This window comes from Dipteris shenzhenensis, chromosome 11 (assembly GCF_047967505.1).
Source record: "Dipteris shenzhenensis isolate YYH24624 ecotype China chromosome 11, Dip_SZ_1.0, whole genome shotgun sequence".
Classification (NCBI taxonomy): Eukaryota; Viridiplantae; Streptophyta; class Polypodiopsida; order Gleicheniales; family Dipteridaceae; genus Dipteris; species Dipteris shenzhenensis.
The window spans coordinates 25123505-25148398 of record NC_141606.1 but is presented as its reverse complement, the minus strand read 5'-3'; the positions used below and the strand labels follow the sequence as shown (position 1 = coordinate 25148398).

General features: G+C 44.3%; 1 protein-coding gene across 2 annotated transcripts in view; it reads left to right on the top strand.

Annotated features, from left to right (window-relative positions):
* The first annotated feature begins 2873 nt into the window (after positions 1-2873).
* Positions 2874-24894, top strand: part of LOC147896815 (uncharacterized) — a 76062-nt gene continuing 54041 nt past the window's right edge. For both annotated transcript variants that reach the window (XM_087381474.1, XM_087381473.1), the window contains exons 1-6: positions 2874-3186; positions 3778-3856; positions 4053-4156; positions 18255-18381; positions 18503-18597; positions 19076-19199. In XM_087381474.1, coding sequence (XP_087237600.1) covers positions 3149-3186; positions 3778-3856; positions 4053-4156; positions 18255-18381; positions 18503-18597; positions 19076-19199 — 567 coding nt within the window. In that variant the 5' untranslated portion in view covers positions 2874-3148. The remainder of the gene's footprint in view (positions 3187-3777; positions 3857-4052; positions 4157-18254; positions 18382-18502; positions 18598-19075; positions 19200-24894) is intronic.

The following is a 24894-nucleotide window of genomic DNA, read 5'->3' as shown; positions in this document are numbered from 1 at the left end:
CTAGTAGAATGAGAATGTTGTACGCAAATGCAATCCACTTATTCTTCTTAGATAGTAACATAGACTTATGGATTTCAATGTTCACAAAAGAGCTTGAAAGTACAAAACATGTTTCCTTTGAGGAATCTTGATGATGAGAATTCAGGAACAAAATAGCTCAAGCATATTACTAAGGAGCGAACTACTACTTTATGTTTAAAAGTGGTTGCTTTATACTAAACATGTCTAATACCTTTGAATCATGAGAAATGACACTCAACATGCCTCCTTCATGGAGGCTACCTATCCATTATTTTCTCTCATGATGTCAATGTAATATGTGTTGGGATTGATGCCAAGATAAAGCGCTTGCTTTCCATTTAAGTTTACACTTCTTTGCTAGATGCAAAATTTGTGTGTTTGTTAGCACTGCCCTGTTAGGGGCAAAGCTCTAACTACTACAAAGTTTCTAATTTAGAGGCCCTTTGAAAGCGGATCAACTGGAGTTATACTCCCCCACTTGGGAGCAGTGCATTGGGCACGTGTGTGCCCCTTGTTTTAACTCTTTTAGATTTAGATACTAAAATGGGCATCCTAGTTATTTCTTATAAACCATAAATGTTCCTCCATGGTTTGGTATCTTAGCATCTATGTTCTATTAATCTATGAACTCTTTAACAATTGGATTTTAAAAAGAACCCCTCTTTGCCATATCCGCCAGTTATATGACCTCACCTTTTCCTTTCTCAATAAAAATTCTAAATTTTTTAATACATTTCACTTTTATATATGCTTCATACTTTGAGTGGACTTTTCCTCTTTGTCAAACTTAACCATAAAAGAAAGTGGCTTTTGAAAATATGTCGATAGAGATGGGACAAACGAGGATCCGTGCATGTGCTTCAGTGAAGTTTTCAAGAGAATAAATATTGTCTATAGCATTGAGGTGAGTGCGCAAGGTTATTTTCTTAATGTGGTAATGTTGTTGTGGGGTTTACCTTCTTGGGGGGTGGCCACATGCAAGTGGTGTCCATGTTTAAGGGAGATGGGTCCATCCTTGTAAAGTTTGGTAGTTTGAAGTTGATAGGTATAATTGGATGCATTATGCACGCCTACATGTTGCAATGGTAGCATGAAAGGACAAAACTAAAAGGGCGCATTGATAGAATGAGTTAGCATATTGCTTTTGGTGAGTAACTGCTACGAGGGGCAAATGGGTCAAAGCGTGTCATTGGCAAGCGTTCATGAAGACGATGACAATGAGGGAGACTTGAGGAGGAGGGAGATACATGTGGTAAAGATTACATGCAAGATTACATGCAACTTGATGATTTTATGTAGGGTAGATGCTACTTGTGGCTTCCTCATTTAGTGAGGGATTTGTAGGAAGTGGTTAACTTAAATTGTTGGCTTAGTGTTGCTATGAAAGACATCAGATATTGGAGATTGCTACAAGTCTATTGTCAGAATATTGGTCAGTTGTAGTGAGAGGTTTGATAGACCATAGTGGTGCATCTTGTTGGTGGAGTGGTGGTGGCAAAGGTTTTGTTTGTTCAATATGGCTATAAAAAGGGGAAAATTGTTTATTTGCAAGCCCTATTTGTGGGTAATTGTTTGGTCAAATGAAGCATTGGGAGTTAACCATGATTGATGTGCTGTGCAAACTATATCTTCTTCAAATGGAAGTTGAAGGGAGTTTCAATTAGAGTGGCTACAACGCATGCAAGGGCTAAAGATGGCTACCATGTTGACCACGCTCAATATGTGGTCTTCTTTGGAGGGAGTAATTTCAATTGATGTGTTTTTGACAAGAGTGGCTCAAGATGGCTCCCCATGTTGACCATGTTTGATGTGCGGTGCCAATGATATCTTGCTGCAAATGGAACTTGGAGGGAGTAGTTTTTTCTTTCTTTTTGGGCACTCACCCACCCACGGCCCATTTGAGGGCACATTTGCCTAGGAGGTTATGTTGCCAGGCTACAAGATAGGCTGCAAACAAGATCGTAATGTAAGCATCATGCAAGCTTGAAGGATTTGAATGTGGCTAGCCCTTAGGTAGGCGATTGATTTGAATGTGGGTAGCTTGCATGATGTGAATGTGGGGAAGCTACCTTTGGGCCCTACTGTTAGAGCGAGGAGTAGTTTTAATTGATTGGATAGATTGGGTACATGTATTTTCAATTTGTTAGGAATGTTGCCAATGAGATGCCATTCGAATTAGGTATTGGAGTTAGTAGGATGTCATTAGAGTTATGGGCACATGGAAGGCAAGGGTAGCTTTTCATTGGTTGTTCGATCAGATTGGGTAGTTTGATTGCAATTGTTAGGCATGGTTTTGGGTTGTCGTTTTCTATTGCTTGCTAGAAGGGCATGTAGCAAAAGGCTCATTGGTGAGGGTGAGAGAGGCTACAATGGGATGGATGGAGGCTAGAGATGGGCATTGGAGTGACCATGGTAGGGAAAGTGGGGGACGAGCCATTTTCCAAGAGGAAAGTGGGACTCCCCGACCTTGATCCTGACCATCAGCTAAGCCTTTGGGAGTGAAATTTCGAGCACCTCGGGCATGCAAATTCTAGCAGGGTGAGAGTACGATTCCGGAAAGATTTTGATCCAATGGTTGAGATGGAAGTTTTGAAGACTAGAGACGAGAGGTGGAGGAGGAGGATGGGAAGACGGCGGAGCAAAGGTGGCTAGTAGGAAGGCCGGCTTGAGGCCGTGAAATTTACAAAAAAGAAAAGAAAAGAAAATTTCATTTAATCATAAAAAGAGATGCTACTGTTGATGCTCATGCTCATCATCATAATCATCATCATCATCATGGTCAACTCTGCGTTTCTTAATGTACTTAACTAGTTTCTGCACACACATACAGAGAGACAACACTAACTCAAAGGTTAAAACAGAGAAGCATTTCTGTTCATTTCAACACAAGCATTCTTCCCAAGACAACAACAACAACAACAAGCACATGCTCTCCCCTGCTCCTGCTCCCCTCACGTTTCTCCAAGCCTCCTGCTTCTTCTTCTCCTCCATGTCTCTGCTCCAACACCTCCTCCTCTCCCTCTCCTCCACTTGGCTCCTCCATCCTCCTCCTTCCCCTTCCCTTTGCCCTTGATCGCCTCCCTCTTCCTCCCCTTCCCTCCCTTTTGCCTCGCCCCTTTTGCGTTTCATGGAGCCCTTCGTCAACTTCGTCATCCGCCCCCCCAGGTCTTTCCTCCTTCCCTCCCTCCCCCCCCCCCTTTTCCCCTTTCTCTCACAATTTTTCTTAGAGCTTTTCTGGAGAAGCTCTGCACTTGGGACGGCACACACTGCGATACCGACTTCGCGCAAGAATCCCTTTCCAGGAACACCGCGGAAAAATGTTCGAAATGCAAATTTCGCCTGAGATTAGCCAAAAATGATGCACGCTTCGAGGCGCGTATATCGTTCTCTAGAGAGTATCGGAGGCAGGACTGCAAATTCGAAGTGTGGTAAAGGCCAGGGGAATGTGCTGGGGAGCTACTACGAAGATGTGCCCCATTGCTCTAATTCGTAGACCAGAATGTTTAACGACACCGGACAACTGAAGCTCCCTCCAGAACGTGCATCTCGCGCTGTTTATTCTCAAGCGCGCTAGCAAAACTATTTCAGCAGCTTCCTTGCTACGCACGAATTGTTTTTCTTTAGGTGGATCGCTTGAATTATATACACTATATACTCCTCAATTTCAAGTAACGGCAGATTCTCCCAATTTGAAGGAATGGCGAATTCTCAGAGGTCTCAGGAGACACATGATGGTTTATTTTTGTGTGATTACAGGGCAGATTATAGTATCGACGATCTTCTCGAACCTGAATTTTCCATTAAAGGTCGCAAATATCAAAGAAAGGATTTGGAGGCAAGCGAGTATCTCTACGCTTTGTATTATCTTTATATTTTTCTCACAAGGGACGGTCGTACATTGTAAAGTGTGCAAAGAACCTTGAGAACATTCCGTCCTGCCGTGATTTGGGAGATTTCAAGTACTCATGATCTGGAGGTCTTGGGGTCTTACGAATGCAAGCATCCTCAATCTTTCCTTTTTGGTATGGCAGATTACGAACAACAGAGGTCAGGTGTTGAAGTGCAGTCATTACATTCCCCAAGCATTTTCTGAAGATGCACAACTTCCGTGTGTTATTTACTGCCATGGAAACAGGTGATTTGCAATGCGCAATCGTTGTGCGAAATGCTATTCTACCTTTGGCTTAAGTTTGTTTTGCCCCTTTCCCACTTGTTAATCCCATCTTGAGGCTGTCGAGGATGCTCAAAGCTGAAGCTCTGCTTGGTATGCGAAATCTTGTTCCTGTTACGTTTCCCGTGGACTTATGCTGCAAGAGAACGAGAAGTGGTTTAGTTGTTTTGCGATTGTGTGTGCGCTGGTCAAGCGGTAGCTCAAAAAGCTGCCGCATGGCTAGGTTTGCTTATATTAGTTCCAATATTTCCTTCGAACGTAAGCGAGAGACTGTTCCATTATTTCCTTCGAGCGTTCTAATTGCAAGCGCGAGACATATTTAGAATGCTCCCCTTAACGAAATCGAGTGTTTTCCTCTTAGATCCTCTGTTAGATATTGCTGCAATTGTCCTGACTTGTTAATGCAGGCTTTTTGTGCCACCTAACTAAAGAAACGACTATCTGCACAAACCTAGGAGGAGGCTGTATGTGGCATCAGGGAGGAGACCAAGCTGGGACGTGGGAGGTGCCAGGACTCTAGTAAAACAGACTGAGGAAATGCTAGAGAGTCCATAGGGCTGGGCTGCTCCCTGACACTGGCACAGCAGACAAAGATACTTGTGCAATGTATAGAGGGTCTGAAGCGAACCTTCATTTAATGTGTCTCTACAAGCTAGCATGCAAAGTTATTGTAGAATAACCTCAGGAGTCAGCAACACATGAGGCCTTCATCTGAAGTCAGCGATCAACATGACAATGTGGGCGGGCTGGGTGGCAGTGGAACAAGCTGAGTGAGAGAAAATGGTCTTATGGAATGGGAAAGAATCCCCCGTTTCATACATATTTAGAAATCCTTTATTAAAATGTTGTGTGTGTAAAAATTGGGTTCTAGATATTTAATAATATCTCAGCCTTTAACCCCCTGCTGATACGTGGAATCGACTCTTCTTTATGCCTCCAGGTGCTAACCTAAAGTCATCAGTAGGCTACTCTTGTTGTTTTTGTTGTTCACGATCTTTGAACCCCATGCCTGTGCATTCTTTTAAAGCACTCGTTGGCACATAAGCAGTTCTCTCTTTCATTATGCTTCCATCCTGAGTTGGTTAGCCCACTCATGTGTGTGACTTAGAAGATAGCTTGAATGTGTGCTGCATTGTCTGTGTAGGTAGGCATAGGATGTCCGCATGTTCTTATCTTGCATGAGCAAGGACGCCATGCTTGCAAGCATAGTAGAATCATGATTGTAACTTTTGTGCACGGGACTTTAGTGGGTCATTGTTTTGTCGGAGGATTGATCACAGAGATTCATAGAAGTCCTACATGCTATAGGACGTGCGAATCTAGCCATACAAAAGCAACAGCCATGCAGGCACCACATGGCATGAGGTAGCACATCCCCCATGCAGGCTGCCATATCAGCTGCAGGGCAGTACGCAGCAAACAGCAGTTGACTGGGTGCCATGTCAGCCACTGGACCTGCTGGATGGACACCTAGATCTGCCCAGGAGCAAGTTGGCTCAGGATGACTGCAGGTTGGCCAGCAGCAGACTATAAAAGCTCCCATACCTTATTGCAAAGCAATAGTTCAGCAAGCCACAACCTTCAGCAAGATGCCCCAGCAACAGGGCAGGAGGAGGAAAGGAGCAGCAGCCCTGCCCAGTGCCTCCCTCCAACTCCTTCTTAGTAAGACCCAGCTTTCACCATCGGTGCAGAGCAACTTCTTCAAGAGAGCTTTGTAATTCAGCCTTTTGGCTGAGCAATAAAGAAATACATTCTATGGAGGGGGCCACTTGCACCCCGTGTTAGGCGATTGCTGCCACACAAGCACTTGCCTCTTGCATTTCACAGAGACATTATGCTTCTGTAGTCAGTAGGTCAGCCCGTGCACGTGTGAGACTTAGAAGTTAGCTTGCATGTGTTTGGTATTGTCTGTGTAGGTAGGCATGGATACTGAAATACTGAAGTCCACGTGTTTATATCTTGCTTTTTGGCTCTGATGGCATGAGCATGGATGCCACAGCTTGCATTGTATAATTTTCTGGCAAAGACAATGTTATATGATTCTTAATTGACCCTGGCAATGTTATACGAGGGGCACAATTTACTATCTTGTCTTGATGTGACTCTGCATCTAATTTTAAGTTTGATCTGACCTTCTCCGATTCATTACAGCACCAACACTTTTGTTGACTGATTTCCCAGAGGTGGGCGAACTTGACTTTTTGATACCTCATGCTCACCTGTAAGCAGAGTCTCAAGCTGCTGGGCCTTTAGGGCAGGTCTTTGTAAGTTGCTTGCTTATTGCTCAGTGGTTCAGTCTGTTTGTGTACAGTAATTACTGTTAGAACACCCACAACCAAGAAGGTTTGAGATACCTGCAAATGTTAGGAGACATTCGCCACCCAGCCACAACAGTTCATGTGTACTAGTCCACTTAGGACACTTAGTATACTTAGGACCAGGGCATGTACCAACGGCCCTAGGCTCTACTAGGCCTTAGGGTCTCTCTTACCCCACTAACTAGTGACCACTATCTTTACCTAATTTCCTAACCCAAGGCACCCCCCCAAGGGTAATGCTACATCACACTATTATTGATGTAACATTTCCTCCCCCTTAATAAAAGTTGGCGTCCTTGGCACAATGTCAGGAATCTGAGTTTGCGACACTTTCCTAAGTAACATGTTCTTCTGAATCATCCACTTTACTAAATATTATTTTTTATGGCACGTAAGCCTTTCTTTAACATCAAGAATTCTTTCTAGATCATGTGGAAGCTTTGAGAATACTATCTTGGTATGTTTCAGAATTTGATTCATAGATGTTTGAGAAAAGGATTGCTTGCTACAGCCAACTAACACAGCGGAATAAAGAAAGGTCTTGAGATCTCACAACAAAACTTGAATGTGAACTCACTCCGTGTGCTTACTGAGAGAACACTTTAGATATGTGTATTCTCTCCACAGATATTCAGCCAAACAAATCTCATAAATAGAGGTAATGTCCAAGTACAAAATATAGCCAAAACTGACCTCTCCTAGATCACCGTATGTCCCCACTGGACTTCAGTAGCTGCTCTAGGTTGAGCACTCCTGCAGAAGTATGCTCTGATGTGTAGTGCAGATACAGCTTGCCTTCATGCAGCATTCCAGCAGGCTGGAGTGTCCTGGGGTGCTGACTCTCAACCTTTTGAATGAATGGAATGCCTCCAAAGACGGCATATATTTAGAGCTGGAATTGGCTGACCCTGTGACAGATTGGCCAAACAGTCTGTCACCCAACTTCGTCTGCTCCCCAACCAGATCTGCCTACCTGACATGGGAGGCCAACAGGTTGCTGCCTATCTGTTGCCCCGACCCTCTGTTGCTGTCTGTTGCCTGTTGCAGACTGTATGCAGCCTCTCCTTGCCAACCTGAGCTGCTGTGCTGCTGACCTCGGGCCAGGCCTATAAATGAGGATGCCTTCTCGAATAAAAAAGCATGTGGAGAGATGTCTTAGATGCCAAGGAGGGAAGGAAAAGCAACCAATGCAGTCTAGGCCAGGGCACTTTTCTTTCTTCATACAGCAGTGCATGTGGAAAGTTCCTTCATCATAAATGGCCTCTCAAAGGCAACATCCCATTTTCAAAGCAAAAAATGTCCTTTCCTACTGAACCTCAATATACATTCAATACAGGCCACTTAAAGAGCTCGAGTCGGCCATGAATGCCCTTGAAATACTTGCCCACATCCAGCTTGAAACATTCTTCCTTGCCCCTTCTCCTTGATCCTTTCTTCTTTTGCGAGGCCAAAGTCCAAAAAGTCAATGTTTTTCCAACATTTGAAAAAGTAAAAATTATAATTTTTTCTCAAGACACCAATTTTTAGGAGTTCTGACTCCTGGCAGTTTCCATTTTCATCTTTAGGGCTGCTAGTTTGCTCTTTCCGTGCAATTTTCTCTTTGCCAAGCCTTTTCTCTCGCATGCTAACACTTCAAACACGAAACCCGAGGGACCCTATTTTGTCTTTCTGAGAAATTAGACTACCATATATTATGTGATTGGCATGCTAAGTACAAAACAAAGGCCAATGCTCAATGGATGCAAGTGATCTTCATCATGCCAGTTGACACATCCCAGCACTCCTGAAACCCCTGATCTGCAAAACAACCACACACAACATCAGATCTGAGCAGGCTGCTCACCACCCAACCATGACATCTACGGGATGTGATCCCGAATCAGAAGATGTCCCCTCTGAGCCACGAGCTGAGCTACTGGCACGAACTCCCAATCAGATCCAAACCAGCCTGGTGTCCCATACCACCAGGTGGCGCTGTGAAGCCCTGGATCTGCCACTGGGCCTTGGGCTACGCTAAGATGCAGGCGCGCGTCCGCGACTCAATCCAGGAACAGACCTGGCACCTGGGAACGAGACTTGCTCCCAACTGCACACTGAGAACTGAACCCCCTGGGCCTCTTTTATAGACTCGGGCCCCAGCGCCAAAAATAGCGAAGACCTATAAATAGTTCGTACCCTTGCCACTCAACCCGAGAATCAAGCCTGCCTAGCTCTAAGCCTCCCCAGGCTAACCTGAGCTAGTTCTGTGTACCTAGTACACGTCAGATACCAATCCGTGCACATGACATACTCCCCCTCCTCTAAGAACTCACTCCTGAGTTCGCTAAGAAATCTGGAAATGTTCTTTGGAGGTTTTGTAATGTCTCCCATGTTGCATGCTCCTCAACACGATTCTTCCACTTAATCTTGTATTCCGTGATAGTACGATTTCGAATCTGTCTTTCACGAAATTCAAGAATACACTCGGGTTCGTGAGGAATAAAAGTCAAATCTGTAACTTCTATAATCTCATGAGGAGAAACAAGTTGATCATCTGCACCCAATACTTCTTTCAGTCTACTGACATGAAAGACTGGATGTACTTTAACATCAGGAGGCAATTCTAGTCGATATGCAACTGGTCCAATTCTTTTAATGACCTTGAAAGGGCCACAGTATCTGGGGGATAATTTCGGAACCAAACCAGTACTTAGGCTCTTGGATTCCTTAGGAATTCGCAAATATACCATCGTTCCTTCAGAGAACTCTCTAGGTGAACGATGTCTATTAGCATAAAATCTATCCCGATCCTGGGCACTTCTAATAGACTCCTTGGCAAACTGCAACATTTCCTGCATATCTAGCAAGAAATTCTTAGCAGCATCATTTTGAATCCCTTTTAATCCAACCATAACTGGTGACTTAGGTTGAAACCCGTACATAAGCATAAAAGGACTATAACCTGTACTAGAATGCTTTGCACTGTTGTAAGCAAATTCAATCATAGGTAGATAATCTTCCCATGAAGACTGTCTCTTAGATACATATGCCCGAAGCATGTCTTCAACCAACTGGTTGACCTTTTCTGTACTGCCATCAGATTGTGCATGATCCGAGGAACTCATACTTAGAGTAGTTTCTAACTTCTCAAAAACAAGTGTCCAAAAGTTACTGGTAAACTTTGAGTCCCTGTCACTGACTATGTCAGATGGCAAACCATACAGCTTGAACAAGTGGTCCACAAACTCGTGAGCCAACTGAACAGCTGAAATAGTTGTTCTTGTAGGTAAGAACCTAGCCATTTTTGTCAAACGGTCGACTATGACCCAAATAGAGTCATGACCCTTGCGCGTTCGAGGTAAACCAGTAATAAAATCCATGGAAATGCTTTCCCATTTATTACCTGGAATCTGTAAAGGCTGTAATAAGCCCGCGCTTCTAAGGCATTCAGCCTTAGTAACCTGACAAATCCGGCAACCTACTACATAGTTCTCTATAAATGCACGCATCTTAGGCCAATAAAAGGTATGCTTCACAAGAGACAGAGTCCTATGTATACCTGGATGTCCCGCACTAGGAGCATCATGACACTCCCAGAGAATCTTGGATTTAAGGTCCAGAACATCAGGCACACAAATCTTTTCATTCCGGAACAGCAAGCCGTTCCTAATCATCCACTGACCTCCCGCCGCCTGTATCCTAGGTGGCACAATCCCTGAGTCCTGGTCAACCATGGAGCTCCCATCCTGGACTCTCTGTGCCCAGAAAATCCCTGAACAAATCGTTCATCATCTGCTGAAAAGTAGCAGGAGCATTGGTCAAACCAAAAGGTAATACGAGGAACTCGTAATGACCATACCTAGTCCGGAATGCGGTCCTATCTATGTGTTTAGCATAGATACGGATTTGATGATAACCCGTACGCAAATCAATCTTAGTGAAATACTTCGCTCCGGCCAAACGGTCTATCAAATCATCGGAACGAGGTAAAGGATAGCGGTTCTTAATTGTGACTTTATTTAATCGTTTATAATCTATACACATTCTCCAGGAAGAATCTTTCTTCTTTCTCAAGAGGACAGGTGCATCCCAAGGTGATTTACTTGGGCGGATATAGCCCATATTCAGGTAATCCTGAAGCTGGCTAGCTAACTCATCCTCCTCTACCTGGCTCATCCTATAAGGTGGTACATTGATAGGTTGAGCCCCTGGGACTAAGTCTATGCGATGATCTACTGCCCGTTCTGGAGGTAAACCTTCCGGCAGTTGAGCTGGGAATACGTCCTTAAAATTATCTAACAACATTCTTAATTCACGGTGTTCAAACACACTTAATGCATTCTTGTTCATTACCGAAACAACAAATGAAGAAAGTGGAATCAAAACACACTGATAGACATCATAATGAGAATTGTTTAATTTATTCCGAAGCTGCATCGCAGATACAATAGGCCCCTGAGAAGAGGGAATTTTATCACACTGAATACAAAATTGGGTGTCCTTATCTACAAAAGAAAGCGTATGCTGCGTCCATCCGATCTGAATATTGTGGGTTTTAAACCACTCTATCCCGATCAACAAGTCTACATGCTCCAGATGCATAACATAGCATGTAAGAGCTCCCGTGTAGGCCTGAATCCGGATAGGAAGCGCTTCAACCTTGCGATCCCAAAACTGCTTCCCAGCTGGAAGCTGCACCTCATAGGTGTGGTCGCTAGGTACTGTGGACAGCCCCATCTTCTGCACAAATTTGTAATTAACAAAATTGTGAGAGCTGCCCGGATCAAAGAGAATGTGAACCTGTTGGTCCCTAACTTCTCCATAAACTCGGAAAAGATCATGGGAACCAAACAACGAAGTATTGAAAGTACAATTACAAGAAAGGGGGCAGGTAATGACATTTACTGAAATACCTGTCATCGTGACTTGGTTTGCTCCCTTGGCTGCGGTACGTGGACCCGCCTGGAGCTTCGGTCCTAGCACCAACTTTTGGTTCTTCCGCTTAGGACACTCATTCTTTGTGTGGCCCCGCTCCTCGCAATAGAAACATCGGCCTTCATTCTTGAGCCTGAGAGTGCGAAGGAAACGGGCCTTACCATTCTTTGCTGGAGTTAAGCTTTTCTTGGAGGCGTTGTCCGTAGGCTTCGTCTCCGCAATACCAGTCGTATGCTGAAAGAACTTGCGTTTGTTCTTTCCACTCGTATCGGTAACTGTGGTTGCCTTGGTACCGGCCATGGTATCATCATATATGCGTGCATATGTCATGGCCTCCTGCAACGTTGTGCACTTGTTGTTCTTTATCTGCAACTTATAGGAGTCTGGCAAACCATCCACGAAGAAACCTAACAAGGTTACTGGATCCATTTTGGTGGCCCTGGTTTGCAGATCCCTAAATCTTTGAAGATAAACTTCAAAGGTCAAGTTCAATTTTGACATATCGAGGGCCTTGAGCTTGCCAACGATATCGTAGTCATCCTCCTTCTTCAGGAACTCCTTCCTGAAGATGCCCTCAAAATCTGTCCAAGTATCAGGCTTAGGCTGGAGTTCTTTCCACCATAGCAAGGCTTTACCTGACATAAACCCTGCTGCAAGCTGAATCTTTTTCTCATCTGGATAGGGGTGGAATTGGAAGTGTACCTGCCACTTGTGTAACCAAGTGTCAACTACCTCCTTTGTTCTTGACTTTTGGTCACCTGGAAAAGGATCGGGAGTTATATTCGGGCCTAGCACTGAAGCCATGGCATCCACATGCGTGAGTGCCTGTACAGTGCTAGCCAGAAGAGTGAGAGTTGCTTGTATCCCCTGGAGTTGCTGTGTCAACCCCGATTGATTAGCATTGACCTGCTCGAATTTACCATCAAGAGCAGTCGTAAATTCACTGAAGGCTTTTTTAGTTATCAGGTCGTCATAGAGACCCTGATCCTCCTCTCCCACAGGAGTGTAATCCAAGTCCTGCTCTCCCATGGTGAACTCGGGATTTTGAGCATCAGACATGGCTGATATCTGATTTGAATACAAACTGAGAGAAATAACTGACTGCAACAAAGCACAGAGGAGGAAGGAGCAGAAGAAAACCGTCCCGAATGATGCAGACGTGGCGAACCAGAAGCCCACGAATCTCGGGACCTCTCCGAACCCGCAACCGGATGCGGGTGCTGCTGGAGTAGCTGTACGGTCTGCTGACGCAGGCCGTATGGTTGCTGACGGAGGCCGTACAGTGCTGACGTAACTGTACGGCGTCCGTACAGTGCTGCAGGTACAGGTGCGCAGTCCGGATTTGCAGCAACAGGTGCAGGAGCTGGCGCAGATGGTCCGTACAGTGCTGACGCAGACTGTACGGGCTGATGCAGGGCCTTCGATGGCTGCTCAGGCTGACGCAAGCAGGGGGCGGATGCAGAAGACTGCATGAGGCAGGGTGATGTTGGCGCAGGCAGGGTACGGATGAGGCTGGCTGGCTGGCACAGAAATCGAGGGGAAAGCTCGAAGCTCTAGGCTGCTTGTGGCTAGGCTAGTACCCGGCCCCCACCTATATAGGGTGCAGGGCAGCCTTATTTGGAAGCCAAGCTTCCAAAAAAGGCCAAGCCCCTCCAGCTTTGGAGGGGTGCTTTTTCGGAGAAAAGCACCCCCCTGCGCAGGCTGCTCGCAGCCTTATGCGCAGGCTGTACTCAGCCTGTTGCGCAGGCTGTTGACAGCCTGTTGCGCAGGCTGTCAAGCCTCTCTTTGCCCCGCCTACTCCGTACCATCACAGGCGCTATTTCCCCGCCTCCCTTGCTGCTTTTTTCCTGCCCATCTCTCCTGCTTTTCTGCTCTCTTACTCCTTCCTCTAGACTTCTCTCAAAGGCCTTCAGAGATCTCGATTTTCTCTCTCTCCTATTCTTCTTTCTTTTCCAGATATCTCTCCACCCCTCCTATCCCAGGTATGCAGCAAAAACGCAGCAAGAAATTTCGAAATTTAGGGCATACCTGGAGGAGAAATCCGTCAAAAATTCTCGCATCAGAAGTTCCTACCTCAGGAGTTGGCTCTGATACCAACTGACACATCCCAGCACTCCTGAAACCCCTGATCTGCAAAACAACCACACACAACATCAGATCTGAGCAGGCTGCTCACCACCCAACCATGACATCTACGGGATGTGATCCCGAATCAGAAGATGTCCCCTCCGAGCCACGAGCTGAGCTACTGGCACGAACTCCCAATCAGATCCAAACCAGCCTGGTGTCCCATACCACTAGGTGGCGCTGTGAAGCCCTGGATCTGCCACTGGGCCTTGGGCTACGCTAAGATGCAGGCGCGCGTCCGCGACTCAATCCAGGAACAGACCTGGCACCTGGGAACGAGACTTGCTCCCAACTGCACACTGAGAACTGAACCCCCTGGGCCTCTTTTATAGACTCGGGCCCCAGCGCCAAAAATAGCGAAGACCTATAAATAGTTCGTACCCTTGCCACTCAACCCGAGAATCAAGCCTGCCTAGCTCTAAGCCTCCCCAGGCTAACCTGAGCTAGTTCTATGTACCTAGTACACGTCAGATACCAATCCGTGCACATGACACCAGTCTCTCTATATCTTGCACCCTCCAACATAGTAATTGTTTGCATGAATAATAGTGTAGCGTTACCCCTAGCGAGAGTGCCTTGTGTTAGGAAATTATGAAGTAAAGAGAGTGGTCACTAGCTAGTGGGGTTAGAGTGACTCTAAGGCCTAATAGAGCTTGGCTAGGATAGTTAGTACAAATCCTAGATCCTAAGTGTACTAAGAGTCCAGAGAGGACCTGGTAGACATTTAGGAAGTGACCACGGGTCACAAATTGTGCATCGAAGACATTCTAGTGTGGTGAGTCCTCGCATGGACATCGTGGTTAGGTGGCAAACACTTCTCAACGCTTTGCAGTTATCTAACACCTAAAAGGTTGTGGGTGTTCTAGTAATGGTATCGGAGCAAGGGCTGGCTGAGTGCAGGTGTGTGGATTGATTGAGACTAGGAAAGGGATCATCAAAACCGATTTCATGATTACAATTTGGGCTTACCAGATTAGCGTGTTGACAAAGTGCCACTTTTTACTTGCTCCATATTTTAATGGGTTCATGTATAGCGCGTCGACGAAGCATGTGAAGACAGTGATATTTGTGTGTGACGTGAGCATTGTATTGTGTGTTGAGAAATGCGTACGCATTATGCAACGCAACGCGCATTAATAGGTGGGGCAAAAGGCAAGTTTAACAATTTATTCATTGACTTGTTGCTTCTTTAAAGTGTGTTGCTACATGACAACAATTGGAAGTTGTATTGTAGTAGCCTGAACAAGTATCGTGTGACGGCATTTGTATAGGCGGTTGGCGATGATTAAAACTCTATCAGAAGCATGAACGAAAATCGATTGTTATAGGTAGTTATTTGTGCACCAACAAACATATCTAACAAGCAGATAATGTCTAAGCACATATAACCTTTCCTTGTGTGTTGTCAATGTGTTGCTACCTTGCATCGGATCTATTGTGGGATTTGAGCCTATACGTTGGGTCTTGCAGGACCAGCCAAACAGTAGCACCTAACGGGGGGCTGGGGCAGGCCAATGGTAGTCTTTCAAAGAAGTTGCAATGGCTTATTTGAAAATGTGCTATCATCCCTTTGAGCGACGATCCAAAATTGCCCACTCTTTGGCACCTATGGAGTCATTTCTCATGTTATCATTGTACATGTTGGCCTTACTAAGGGAATATGCGGTATTGCTTGGTTTCTTTAGGTCAAGGCCCAAATGGATTTTGCTGAACATGGTTGGCGTTTTGGGTTAGTGGTAATAGGGATTTGTTAGTGATTTGGTTTAGACTTGTAGTTTTTGAAGCTTTGGTGTGTATAACAAGGGGTTCATTCACTCCTCCTCCGCCTTCCTAATTAATGGGCTTTGTGCTCTACTGCTCTACACTATCTTGACAAAATATGAAGAGGGGAGAGGAGAAGAGTGGAGATGAAGAGAGAGAGCACAGCTAGAGAGCACACCACAAATGACTAACTGTACACTAGATTTAGTTGAAAATGTAGAATATATACATGATGTTATGACATGATGTTGAGCATGATCTCTCAACACCGTCCCTCAAGATCAACATCATGAAGTAGGCCTTCCCTCAAGATGATGATTCTGGGGAATCGAAAAAGGACTGAGCATTACATTCCATCACACCTCTTTAATAGGAATGTCCTTCCTCTGCATCAAACCAAGAGCTTGTCGGTGTTTGTTGAAAAGTTCTTTACCGAGTGGTTTGGTAAAGATGTCTGCAACATTCTCTTTGCTATCACAATGCTGCAGTGTGATGTTACCAAGTGTTGACAGAAACTCAGTACGGAGACTTTGTATAAATAGATGCTCAAGTATGTGTGGGTGTGTGGATTTGTATGTTTGAGAGCATATTTTTATACTATGGTCTACACCCATTGCTGGGCGCTGATGACGTCAGTGGGGATGTCATGGTAGCTAGTCCCTGCTATGCGTGATGGAGTTTATGGTTTTCAATCTTATGAGTGACTATCGTGAGATTGAAACTGCACTATATTGTGTTTTTAGTGGATGAGTTTGGGAATGTTCCTGGATTCATCTAGGTATATAGTGATAATAGGGATTAGTTACTGATTAGATAGTGATTTGGGTTAGACTTATAGCTTTTGCAGCTTTGGTGTTTATGACTAGGGGTTCCAGTCCCCCATTCACTCCACTGTCCCCTTCCTAATCAATGGGCTTTGTCCCTTTCTTTTCACCCCTCTCATCTCTCTACTCTTCAGCTGTTTCTTCTCCCGCCTTCACTAATTGTTGGAGCGTTTTATTTTAATTTTTGGAGACTTGGGGACATTATAGGCTGTAGGAACGTATCTTGAGGTCAAGGCCCAAATGGGCTTTTGTCAAAGTTGAACATGGTTGGCAGTAATAGGGATTAGTTAGTGACTTATAGTTTTTGAAGCTTTGGTGTGTATGACGAGGGCTTCCACTCCCCCATTCACTCCACTTCCCCCTTCCCAATTAATGGGTTCCTCTTTTCACACCTCCTATCTTTGCTTTTCACCCCTCTCTTCTACCCTTTTATAATTAATGGAGGATTTTAATTCAATATTTTGGAGACTTGTGGACGATATAGTCTAGAAACGTATTTTACATTAAAATCAATAACACCCTGAATTTGTTGAAGCATTAAAAGCAAGGGAATATGTCATATTGCTTGGTTTCTTTAGGTCAAGGCCCAAATGGGCTTTAATCAAATTTGAACATGGTTGGCGTTTTGGGTTGGTGAAAGTGATTAGATAGTGATTTGGGTTAGACTTAAAGTTTTTGAAACTTTGATGTGTGTATGATGAGGGGTTCCACTCCCCAGTTACTCTACGAGATCCGAGGTCGCTACCACTGTCTGTTCAGAGATGGCTTTGGGCCCCTTTCCAGATTTCTCGCCTACCCAGATCAGAGATGCCTCGCGGCCTTCATTCACGAGGGGGTCCGACACAAAGAGTACTTACTCAGGCGACGGGGCTTGGCCACACCACCAGACACCTCTCAGAGCAGGATCACAAAGTTCTTTCCATCGAGTGATATTGATCGTCCAGGCTCTAGCCGCAGACATGACAGAAACCCCGACCCGACGATCGTAGCACGACACACGAGGCATTGAGGGGACACACAGATCACTCTGGGGGACCTGCCGTCACTGTTTAGACCCGGGACACGTCCCACGGGAATCACGGTCTTGAGTCGAGCCTCCTCCAAGAGACCGAGACGCACGGCACCCCTTGACAGACGCCAGCGTCCCATCACCGGCTACGCACTAGCCAGGGCGACATGACATACGGAGGATTCAGCTCCGCTCTAGTCTTTTTCCTTTTCATTGTCACACCCAGATTTATTTGACTATGTATGATCAGATTTAGGACTTCGCACGGGTGATGATTCTCGTTTAGTAGCTCCACCCTTATTGTGGTTTGTATCAGGTTTTCTTTCAGTCTCATAGACCCATCGGTCTTCCGAAGACTCTAATAAAATTTCTTTCTTTCTTTCTTTCTTTCTACCTGCCCAATGGGCTTCGTCCCTTTCTTTTCACCCCTCTCCTGTCTTTGCTTATCATCCTTATCTTCTCCCCTTCACTAGTTAATGGAGGATTTTTTAAATTTTTGTGGAGACTTGGGGACATTATAGTCTATAGAAATGTATGTGAACATTACAATCAATTTGTTAAAGCATCAAAAGCAATTACATTACCACTCACAAATGGCAGGGCTGTAGTGGTATAGTTACCTTGTTAGACTTATTGAGAGCTTTTGAGTCCTCTAGTCAGGATAGATGGAGTTCGCATATTAAACTTTCAGAAGTCTCTGTTTTAAAAACAATGTGCAAAAACTGTATTTTAGTTTGACCATGTTTGCAAACGTGAAATTTTGTTATTTGCTAAGAAATTGGCATTTACTAGAATGTAAGTAATTAACACACCTTATAGGGTTTGCAAAGTTCGTGAATGCAACACCTGCTGGTTGGACATGACACATTACGAGATTGTTATTTCTTTGTGCAATTTTTAAACAATTGTTTTTTCCCAAGGCATCAGAAAAGGTGTTGTGTATGGTTTTACAACCGAAAAGAAATTTGGATGAAAGACTGATCAGACCTGGATATCAAGTGTCTGAACTTTAAGGAAGTTCATCTTTCAGCATGGCTGTGTGCTTGTGCAAGGAAATAATTATGCATATGTATTCGAATTGATTTTCTATATCATGTGTGTTCTGGCAGTGGATGTCGAGCAGATGGCAATGAAGCAGCTATTGTACTTCTTCCATCAAATATTACTGTGTTTACCCTGGATTTCTCGGGGTCTGGTCTTTCAGATGGTGACTATGTAAGCCTGGGGTGGCATGAGGTCAGAATTTTCTCGTGGTTTAATTGCTTGTTTCTTTTTTCAAGAGGTACACAAAAGAGTTCTTTTTCTCACATTTGTGATTGTTGATACCATGCAAACATGCTATTTCTTTATCTTACAGAGAGACGATCTAAGGACTGTTGTTTCATATTTGCGATCACTGAAGCAAATTTCTCGCATCGGTCTGTGGGGGCGCTCCATGGGAGCTGTCACAAGGTATGGCTTTCTAGGCTTTGTGGAAATGGCCTACCAACTGTACTTGTAAGGGCTTTTGATTCTTAATTCTTCTTCTGACGTCTTTTTGTAAGTATTGTTCTTGGAGTTTTTGTTGTGTGGATGCTGAAGGAATGGTCTCCCTATGCACTGATGTTGATAAATGCGATTGTAGGGACTGCAGTTCTTTGTAATGCATGTGCGATGTCTTGCAGAATCACATATATCCTAATAAAATACTATTGCATTGTTGCTAAGGAGAACAGAAGTCTAGTGTTGCTTACAAGTTTTAGTTTGTAAGATTTTAGTCTTTTGAAGGTATATGCATTGTTGCTGGGAGGTAGGAAGGTTAATATAGTGTTGTGAGCTAATGGTTTCAAATGACATCCTTATATTATGCACTGCAGTTTGATACATGTGTCTACATTGACAATCTGCCATTTTTGCCAAGCCAACTTACCTTCAAGATTATTTGGTGCAGCCTCATGTATGGAGCTGAAGATCCTTCAATTGCCGGAATGGTTCTTGACAGTCCATTTTCAAATCTATTTGACCTGATGATGGAGTTAGTAGATGTGTACAAAATCCGTCTCCCTAAATTCACTGTATGTTCCACTTGCCTCATCTTGAAGTATTGGTCTGTTTGTGGTACTTAAAAGAGGATTGTTGTAGATGCAGCATTGTTACACACACATGATTTGTGCATGCACAGAGAGAGAAACAGCAAGAGAAAGACTTTATTTATGCCTTCAAAGGATCAAAATGACCTTTAAGACAAAAAGTAAATTTAAGATAGATGTCTCAAAAGGAAAAGCAACTCAGGTCATATGGTGCGGTGGTGGCATGTTGATCTTATTGGGAGAGGGAACTTGGGAAATGAGGCTCTGAAGGCTCTGGCATCATCCTCTTTTGTGCGAGAGTAAAAAAGAAAGAAAGTTCTTTTAACAAGCTATGAGTGACCAAAAATAGTCTAGAGATAAAAAAGTGCATAATGGGATCAAACAACCAGGGAAGCCTAATTGCTTCTCCCACATAGTGTGTAAAGTAGGAAAAAGTATCCATACCAAAGCAAGGTGCAATAAATTTATGGGAAGAGCTGTAATATTTCAACCAAGCTAGATTTAACTTGTGCTAGAGGAGGCGAAGGGGATGATATAGTCGGGATAGATTGTCTCCCTTGTCATGAGCACAGGGGGATGTTGCTGCCGTTGAAGCTGGTCATGCGATCTTGGGGGTGGTGTAAAGTAAGATTGACAGTCTTTATCTGTTACAACATCTTGAAAGACTGGGGATGAACCGCTCCCGAACATAATGATAGTGAACTTCAATATGCTTGGTACGCGCATGAAACACTGGGTTACGCGCAATGGCCAAAGCACTCTGGCTGTCAGTGTAGACAATAGTGGAGGATGTCTGGCAAATACCAAGATCTGTAAGTAACTGTCGAAGCCAAACACACTCTACTGTAGCGGTGAAAGCTGCCCTGTACTCAGCCTCACAGCTAGACGTGGCAACTGTTGGTTGCTTCTTGCTGAGCCAAGAAATACATGAATTGCCAAGCAAAAAACAATTGCCAGTATGTGACACTCTGGTGTCGGAACATCCTGCCCAGTCACTATCCGTGTAAGCATGCATGGTAAGTGAACCCTGATCACCGTAGAAGAGGGCTAAATCCTGAGTGCCTCTGAGATATCTGAAGACTCTCTTCACTGCCTGCCAATGCTGTGAATTGGGCATGTGCATGAATCTGCTGAGCTGAGATACTGCATACTGCAAGTCAGGTCTGGTATGACATAAATAAATAAGGCATCCAACAGCCTGCTGATAAAGAGTGATATCACATGGTGGGCTCCCATCATGAGCTGAGAATTTGAAGCCAGGGTCCACTGGAGTAGAGATTGGCTTGCAATTTTCAAACTGAAAACGATCAAGGAGCTGTCCAATATACTTGGACTGAGACATCATGATACCCCCCTCAACATGAGCAAACTGAATGCCCAAATAATAATGGAGTCGTCCCATGTCTGACATGTCAAAAATCTGCTGCAAATCAGCCTTGAAGGCTGCAATTTGCTGAGTATCTGGGCCCGTGATAAGCATATCATCCACATATAAAATCAGCACTAAAAAATCAGATCCACTCCCACGGAAATAAAGAGTGGGTTCTGTGGGACTATTCTGAAAACCAAGGGATAGTAAGTGTGCATGAATTTTGGCATACCATGCCCTGGGTGCCTGCTTCAAACCATAAAGGGCTTTTCTAAGCCGGCATACCTTATTTTCAGAATTAACAACCTCAAAGCCAGGAGGTTGTGTGACATAAACTTCTTCCTGCAGATCCCCATGAAGAAAAGTGGTCTTGATGTCAAGTTGGTGCACTTGCCAATGATGATGGGCTGCAATGGCAATGACACATCGAATGGTAGTAATCCTGGATGTGGGAGCAAATGTCTCCTCAAAGTCAATGCGTTGTTGTTGGGCATACCCTTTTGCAACAAGACGGGCTTTGTATCGATCTATGCTGCCATCAGATTTTCTTTTTAATTTGTAGACCCACCGCGTTCCAATGGCATGCTTGCCAGGTGGGAGATCTACTAATTCCCATGTGTCATTTTTGGCAATAGATTGTAACTCAGCTTTCATTGCATCCATCCACTCTTTGCTGTCAAAAGCATCTTTATGGCACAAAGGCTCTTCATTGCAAGCTGTAGCAAGGAGTGCAAACTCAAGAAAGTAACCATGCTGTCTATTCCCTGATCTTGTCCGGGCAGCAAAAGGCTGATCTTGTTTGCTGTCCCTCAATGTATCCAGAAGCCATCTGGGAACTTGCCTTTGCTGTCTATTGACAGCTCTTTCTTCAATGACTGCATCATGAGTAATGGGATCATTCTGTGCCGGAAGAGTAACCTGCAAATCAGCATGAGGGTGTGGCTGATTATTGCTTAGTGGAGGGCCTGCAGGAGGCTCATGTTGCTGCTCAAAATCCTCTTCTGTTGATGGCAGAGGTAACCAAGATTCAAAGGCATCAAACATGTCAATATCTGGCTTTGCTTTGCAGTCCACAAGAGGAGAAGCTGAATGTTCAGCAAAGATCACATCTCTACTGACAATAATCTTCCCAGTATTTGGTTGATATAACCGATACCCTCTGCTCTCTTGGCTGTAGCCAATGAATATGCATTTGATTGCCTTGTCATCAAGCTTATGTCTCAGCTGAGATGGTACATGAACATATGCAAGAGACCCAAAAACTTTCATGTGTGAAAGTGAAGGCTTCGTGCCTTTCCATGCTTCATAAGGTGTGATAGTCTTTAATGCTGTGTAGGTGATCTATTCAGCACATAGTTGGCACACATTACTGCATCAAGCCAAAATTTATTGGGCAAAGACTTGGCCTTAAGCATGCATCTGGCCATCTCCATTGTGGACCTGTTTTTTCTTTCAGAAACAGGATTCTGCTGAGGAGTGTAAGGAGTAGTGCATGAGTGAATAATGCCCTGTGAGGATAGAAATGCATCAAACTCCTTTGACATATATTCACCCCCCCTATGTGTGTTGAGGGTGACAAGCTTGCATCCTGATTCATTCTCAACCATATTCAGCCATCTCTGAAAGCATAAGAAAACTTCAGATTTGGCCTTTAAAGGATATACCCAGCAATACCTTGTGAGATCATCAATGAGAGTCATGAAATACTTGTATCCTCCAATGGCATTTGTCCTCATTGGGCCACAGACATCACTGTGTACTAGCTGCAATTTCCTTTGTGAGAGTTTTGGACAATTCTTTTGAAAAGGAAATCGATGCATCTTACCCAAAAGACAGCCCTCACACACATGTTTGGAAATTGTGTGAGTCTGAGGTACATCATTTGCCATCTGCTGTGAATGTAGCTTTGCAAGAGCTCTATAATTGAGATGGCTCATTCTCTCATGCCAAAGATGAGTTTCAGCAAGTTGTGAATCTGAAATAGCCAATGCTTCAATAGAAAGTGCAGCTGAATGATGATCAAGGTGATAAAGCCCTTTTTGCAAAGTGCTAGTGAGAACTATGGCATTGTCATCACGAAGATCATATACTAGGCATCTGTAGCCATCAATAATTACTTTGAAACCTGAAGTAGCAATTGCTGAAATTGAAATCAAGTTGACTTCAATGCCAGGCACAAAAAGAACATTTGTCAGAGTGACAGGATGGCTGGAAATGGATGTGAGGTGCACATCTCCAATTCCTTTTACAGCATATGAAGCATTATTAGCACATGTAACAGTCCCCCCTTGAGGTGCATCAGCCAGAGAATGAAACAACTGTCTGCAAGATGTGACATGCTTGGAAGCACCACTATCAAAGTACCAGGACTGAGCATCATTAGCAGTAAAGAGTGCATCAGCTTTGGAGGGATCAAATGAGCAATGGACAGCCCATGCCCAATCATCCTGAAGAGCATGTGCATGTGAAGCATCTGCTGGCTCATGGGATTCAATGGCATGTGAGGCATTAACTGTCAATCGTGCTTTCTTTTTCTCCGAAGCAATGCGCTTCCTGCATTCTGAAATGTCATGTCCAGGCTTGCGACAATAGTTGCATCTTTTCTTCTTTCCCTTATCTGCTGTATTTTTAGATGCATGGGAGGAATTGCAGCTGCTATGCGTAGAGGAATTGCAGCTACTATGCGCAGATTTTGGCTTGCCCATAGGCTTGGAAGCCTTGCCTCTTCCTGTCTGTTGTGAAGCAAATGCATGATCAGGAATAATGGCTTGTCTGTTAGCTCTACTTTGCTCTTCCTGCAAAAGCAAAGTAACTAGCTGGTCAAAAGAATAGTGGTTTGGATTACCCATGGCCACTAATCGAAGGGTTGTAGCAAACCCTTGATATGTATCTGGCAGTCCATTCAATGTGGTACTGACAAGCTGTGAATTTGGCACCACCTCATCAATGTTGGCAAGCTGTTCCATGAGGTCTTTGACCTTTGTCAAATATGCATCCATTGACTCACCTTCATTCATATTCACTTCCTGTAATTGCCTTCTCAAATATGCAACACGAGCTTCATTGCGTATCTGATAGAGAGAAGCCAATTTATCATCTCTTGCATCCCATCTTGACTGTTCTTGAGTTGGAAGAGCAGCAGCAGGAGTGCCAGAGGAAGAGGCATCAGGAGGAGTACCACCTGCAAAAGGACCAGCAGTAGAAACAACCACTGTAGCATTGGCTGGCCTCAGATCAGCCCTAGAAACAATATTCCACAAATCCTTTGCAACAAGAATATGTTTCATGAGATAAGACCACATCGGATAGTTGGTGCCATCTAACTTATCATCTTCACGAAGAACTCCAAATAAATCTTGATTGTTCCCAGCCATAGCAACTGTGATAACCTGTAAAAGACCTGAAAAACCAAAAGCCTCAAGGCTATCACTGCAAAAAAAAGCTGGCTGTCCCAAAAAATGACAGCAAATATATGCAAATTTCTGACCCAAATCAAAGGGCAAATGCAGATTTGACCCAAATGTGACTGTGACAGGCAATGTTCACTGCAAAAACAACAAATTTGGCAAAAGCCCCAAATTTATTGAGGGCAAATAGGCCAAAAAGAGGGCAAATGTAGAAAAGCCCCAAATTTTGCTGAAGTTTGGCAAATGTGACCCAATGTATGGTAATCTGACCCAATGTCCTGCAAATCTGACTCAATATCCTGCAAAAAAGACTCAATGTCCTGCAATCTCTGTAGATCTCACACGTAAGAAAGTGAGACTGTATGGTTTGCACGGCGTACGGATATACGGCTGTACAGCACCCAATGTACGGTTGCACGGCAGCCAATGTACGGCTGTACAGCAGCCAATGTACGACCTATACGGTTATACGGTGTAGGAAGTACAGGACACGCAGTACCACTGAAGGTACGGTGTACGGATGCAAGTGACTGTATCCAACGTACGGTACAGGTACAAGTGACGACGCAGAGTACGGAGCATAGCCGTACGGTTGTACGGCGTAGGTACAAGTGACGACGCAGAAAGGTACGGTTGTACATAGCAGGTGCGACGGGCATAAAGGTACAGTTGTACGAAGCAAGTGCGACGGGCAGAAATCAGAATCTGTACGAAAGTCCGTACAATCGTACGGATTGTACGGATGGAGCGTAGACTGTTGAAATTTGTGCGTGATGCGGATCCGGAGGCAGGGGAACAGGTCCAGTAGCGCTCTGATACCACTGAAGGTACGATACGAAGAGAGAGAGAGAGTGCAGGTACAAGACGAGTCGATAGAGCAGTCACGTCAAATCTTAGATAAAAT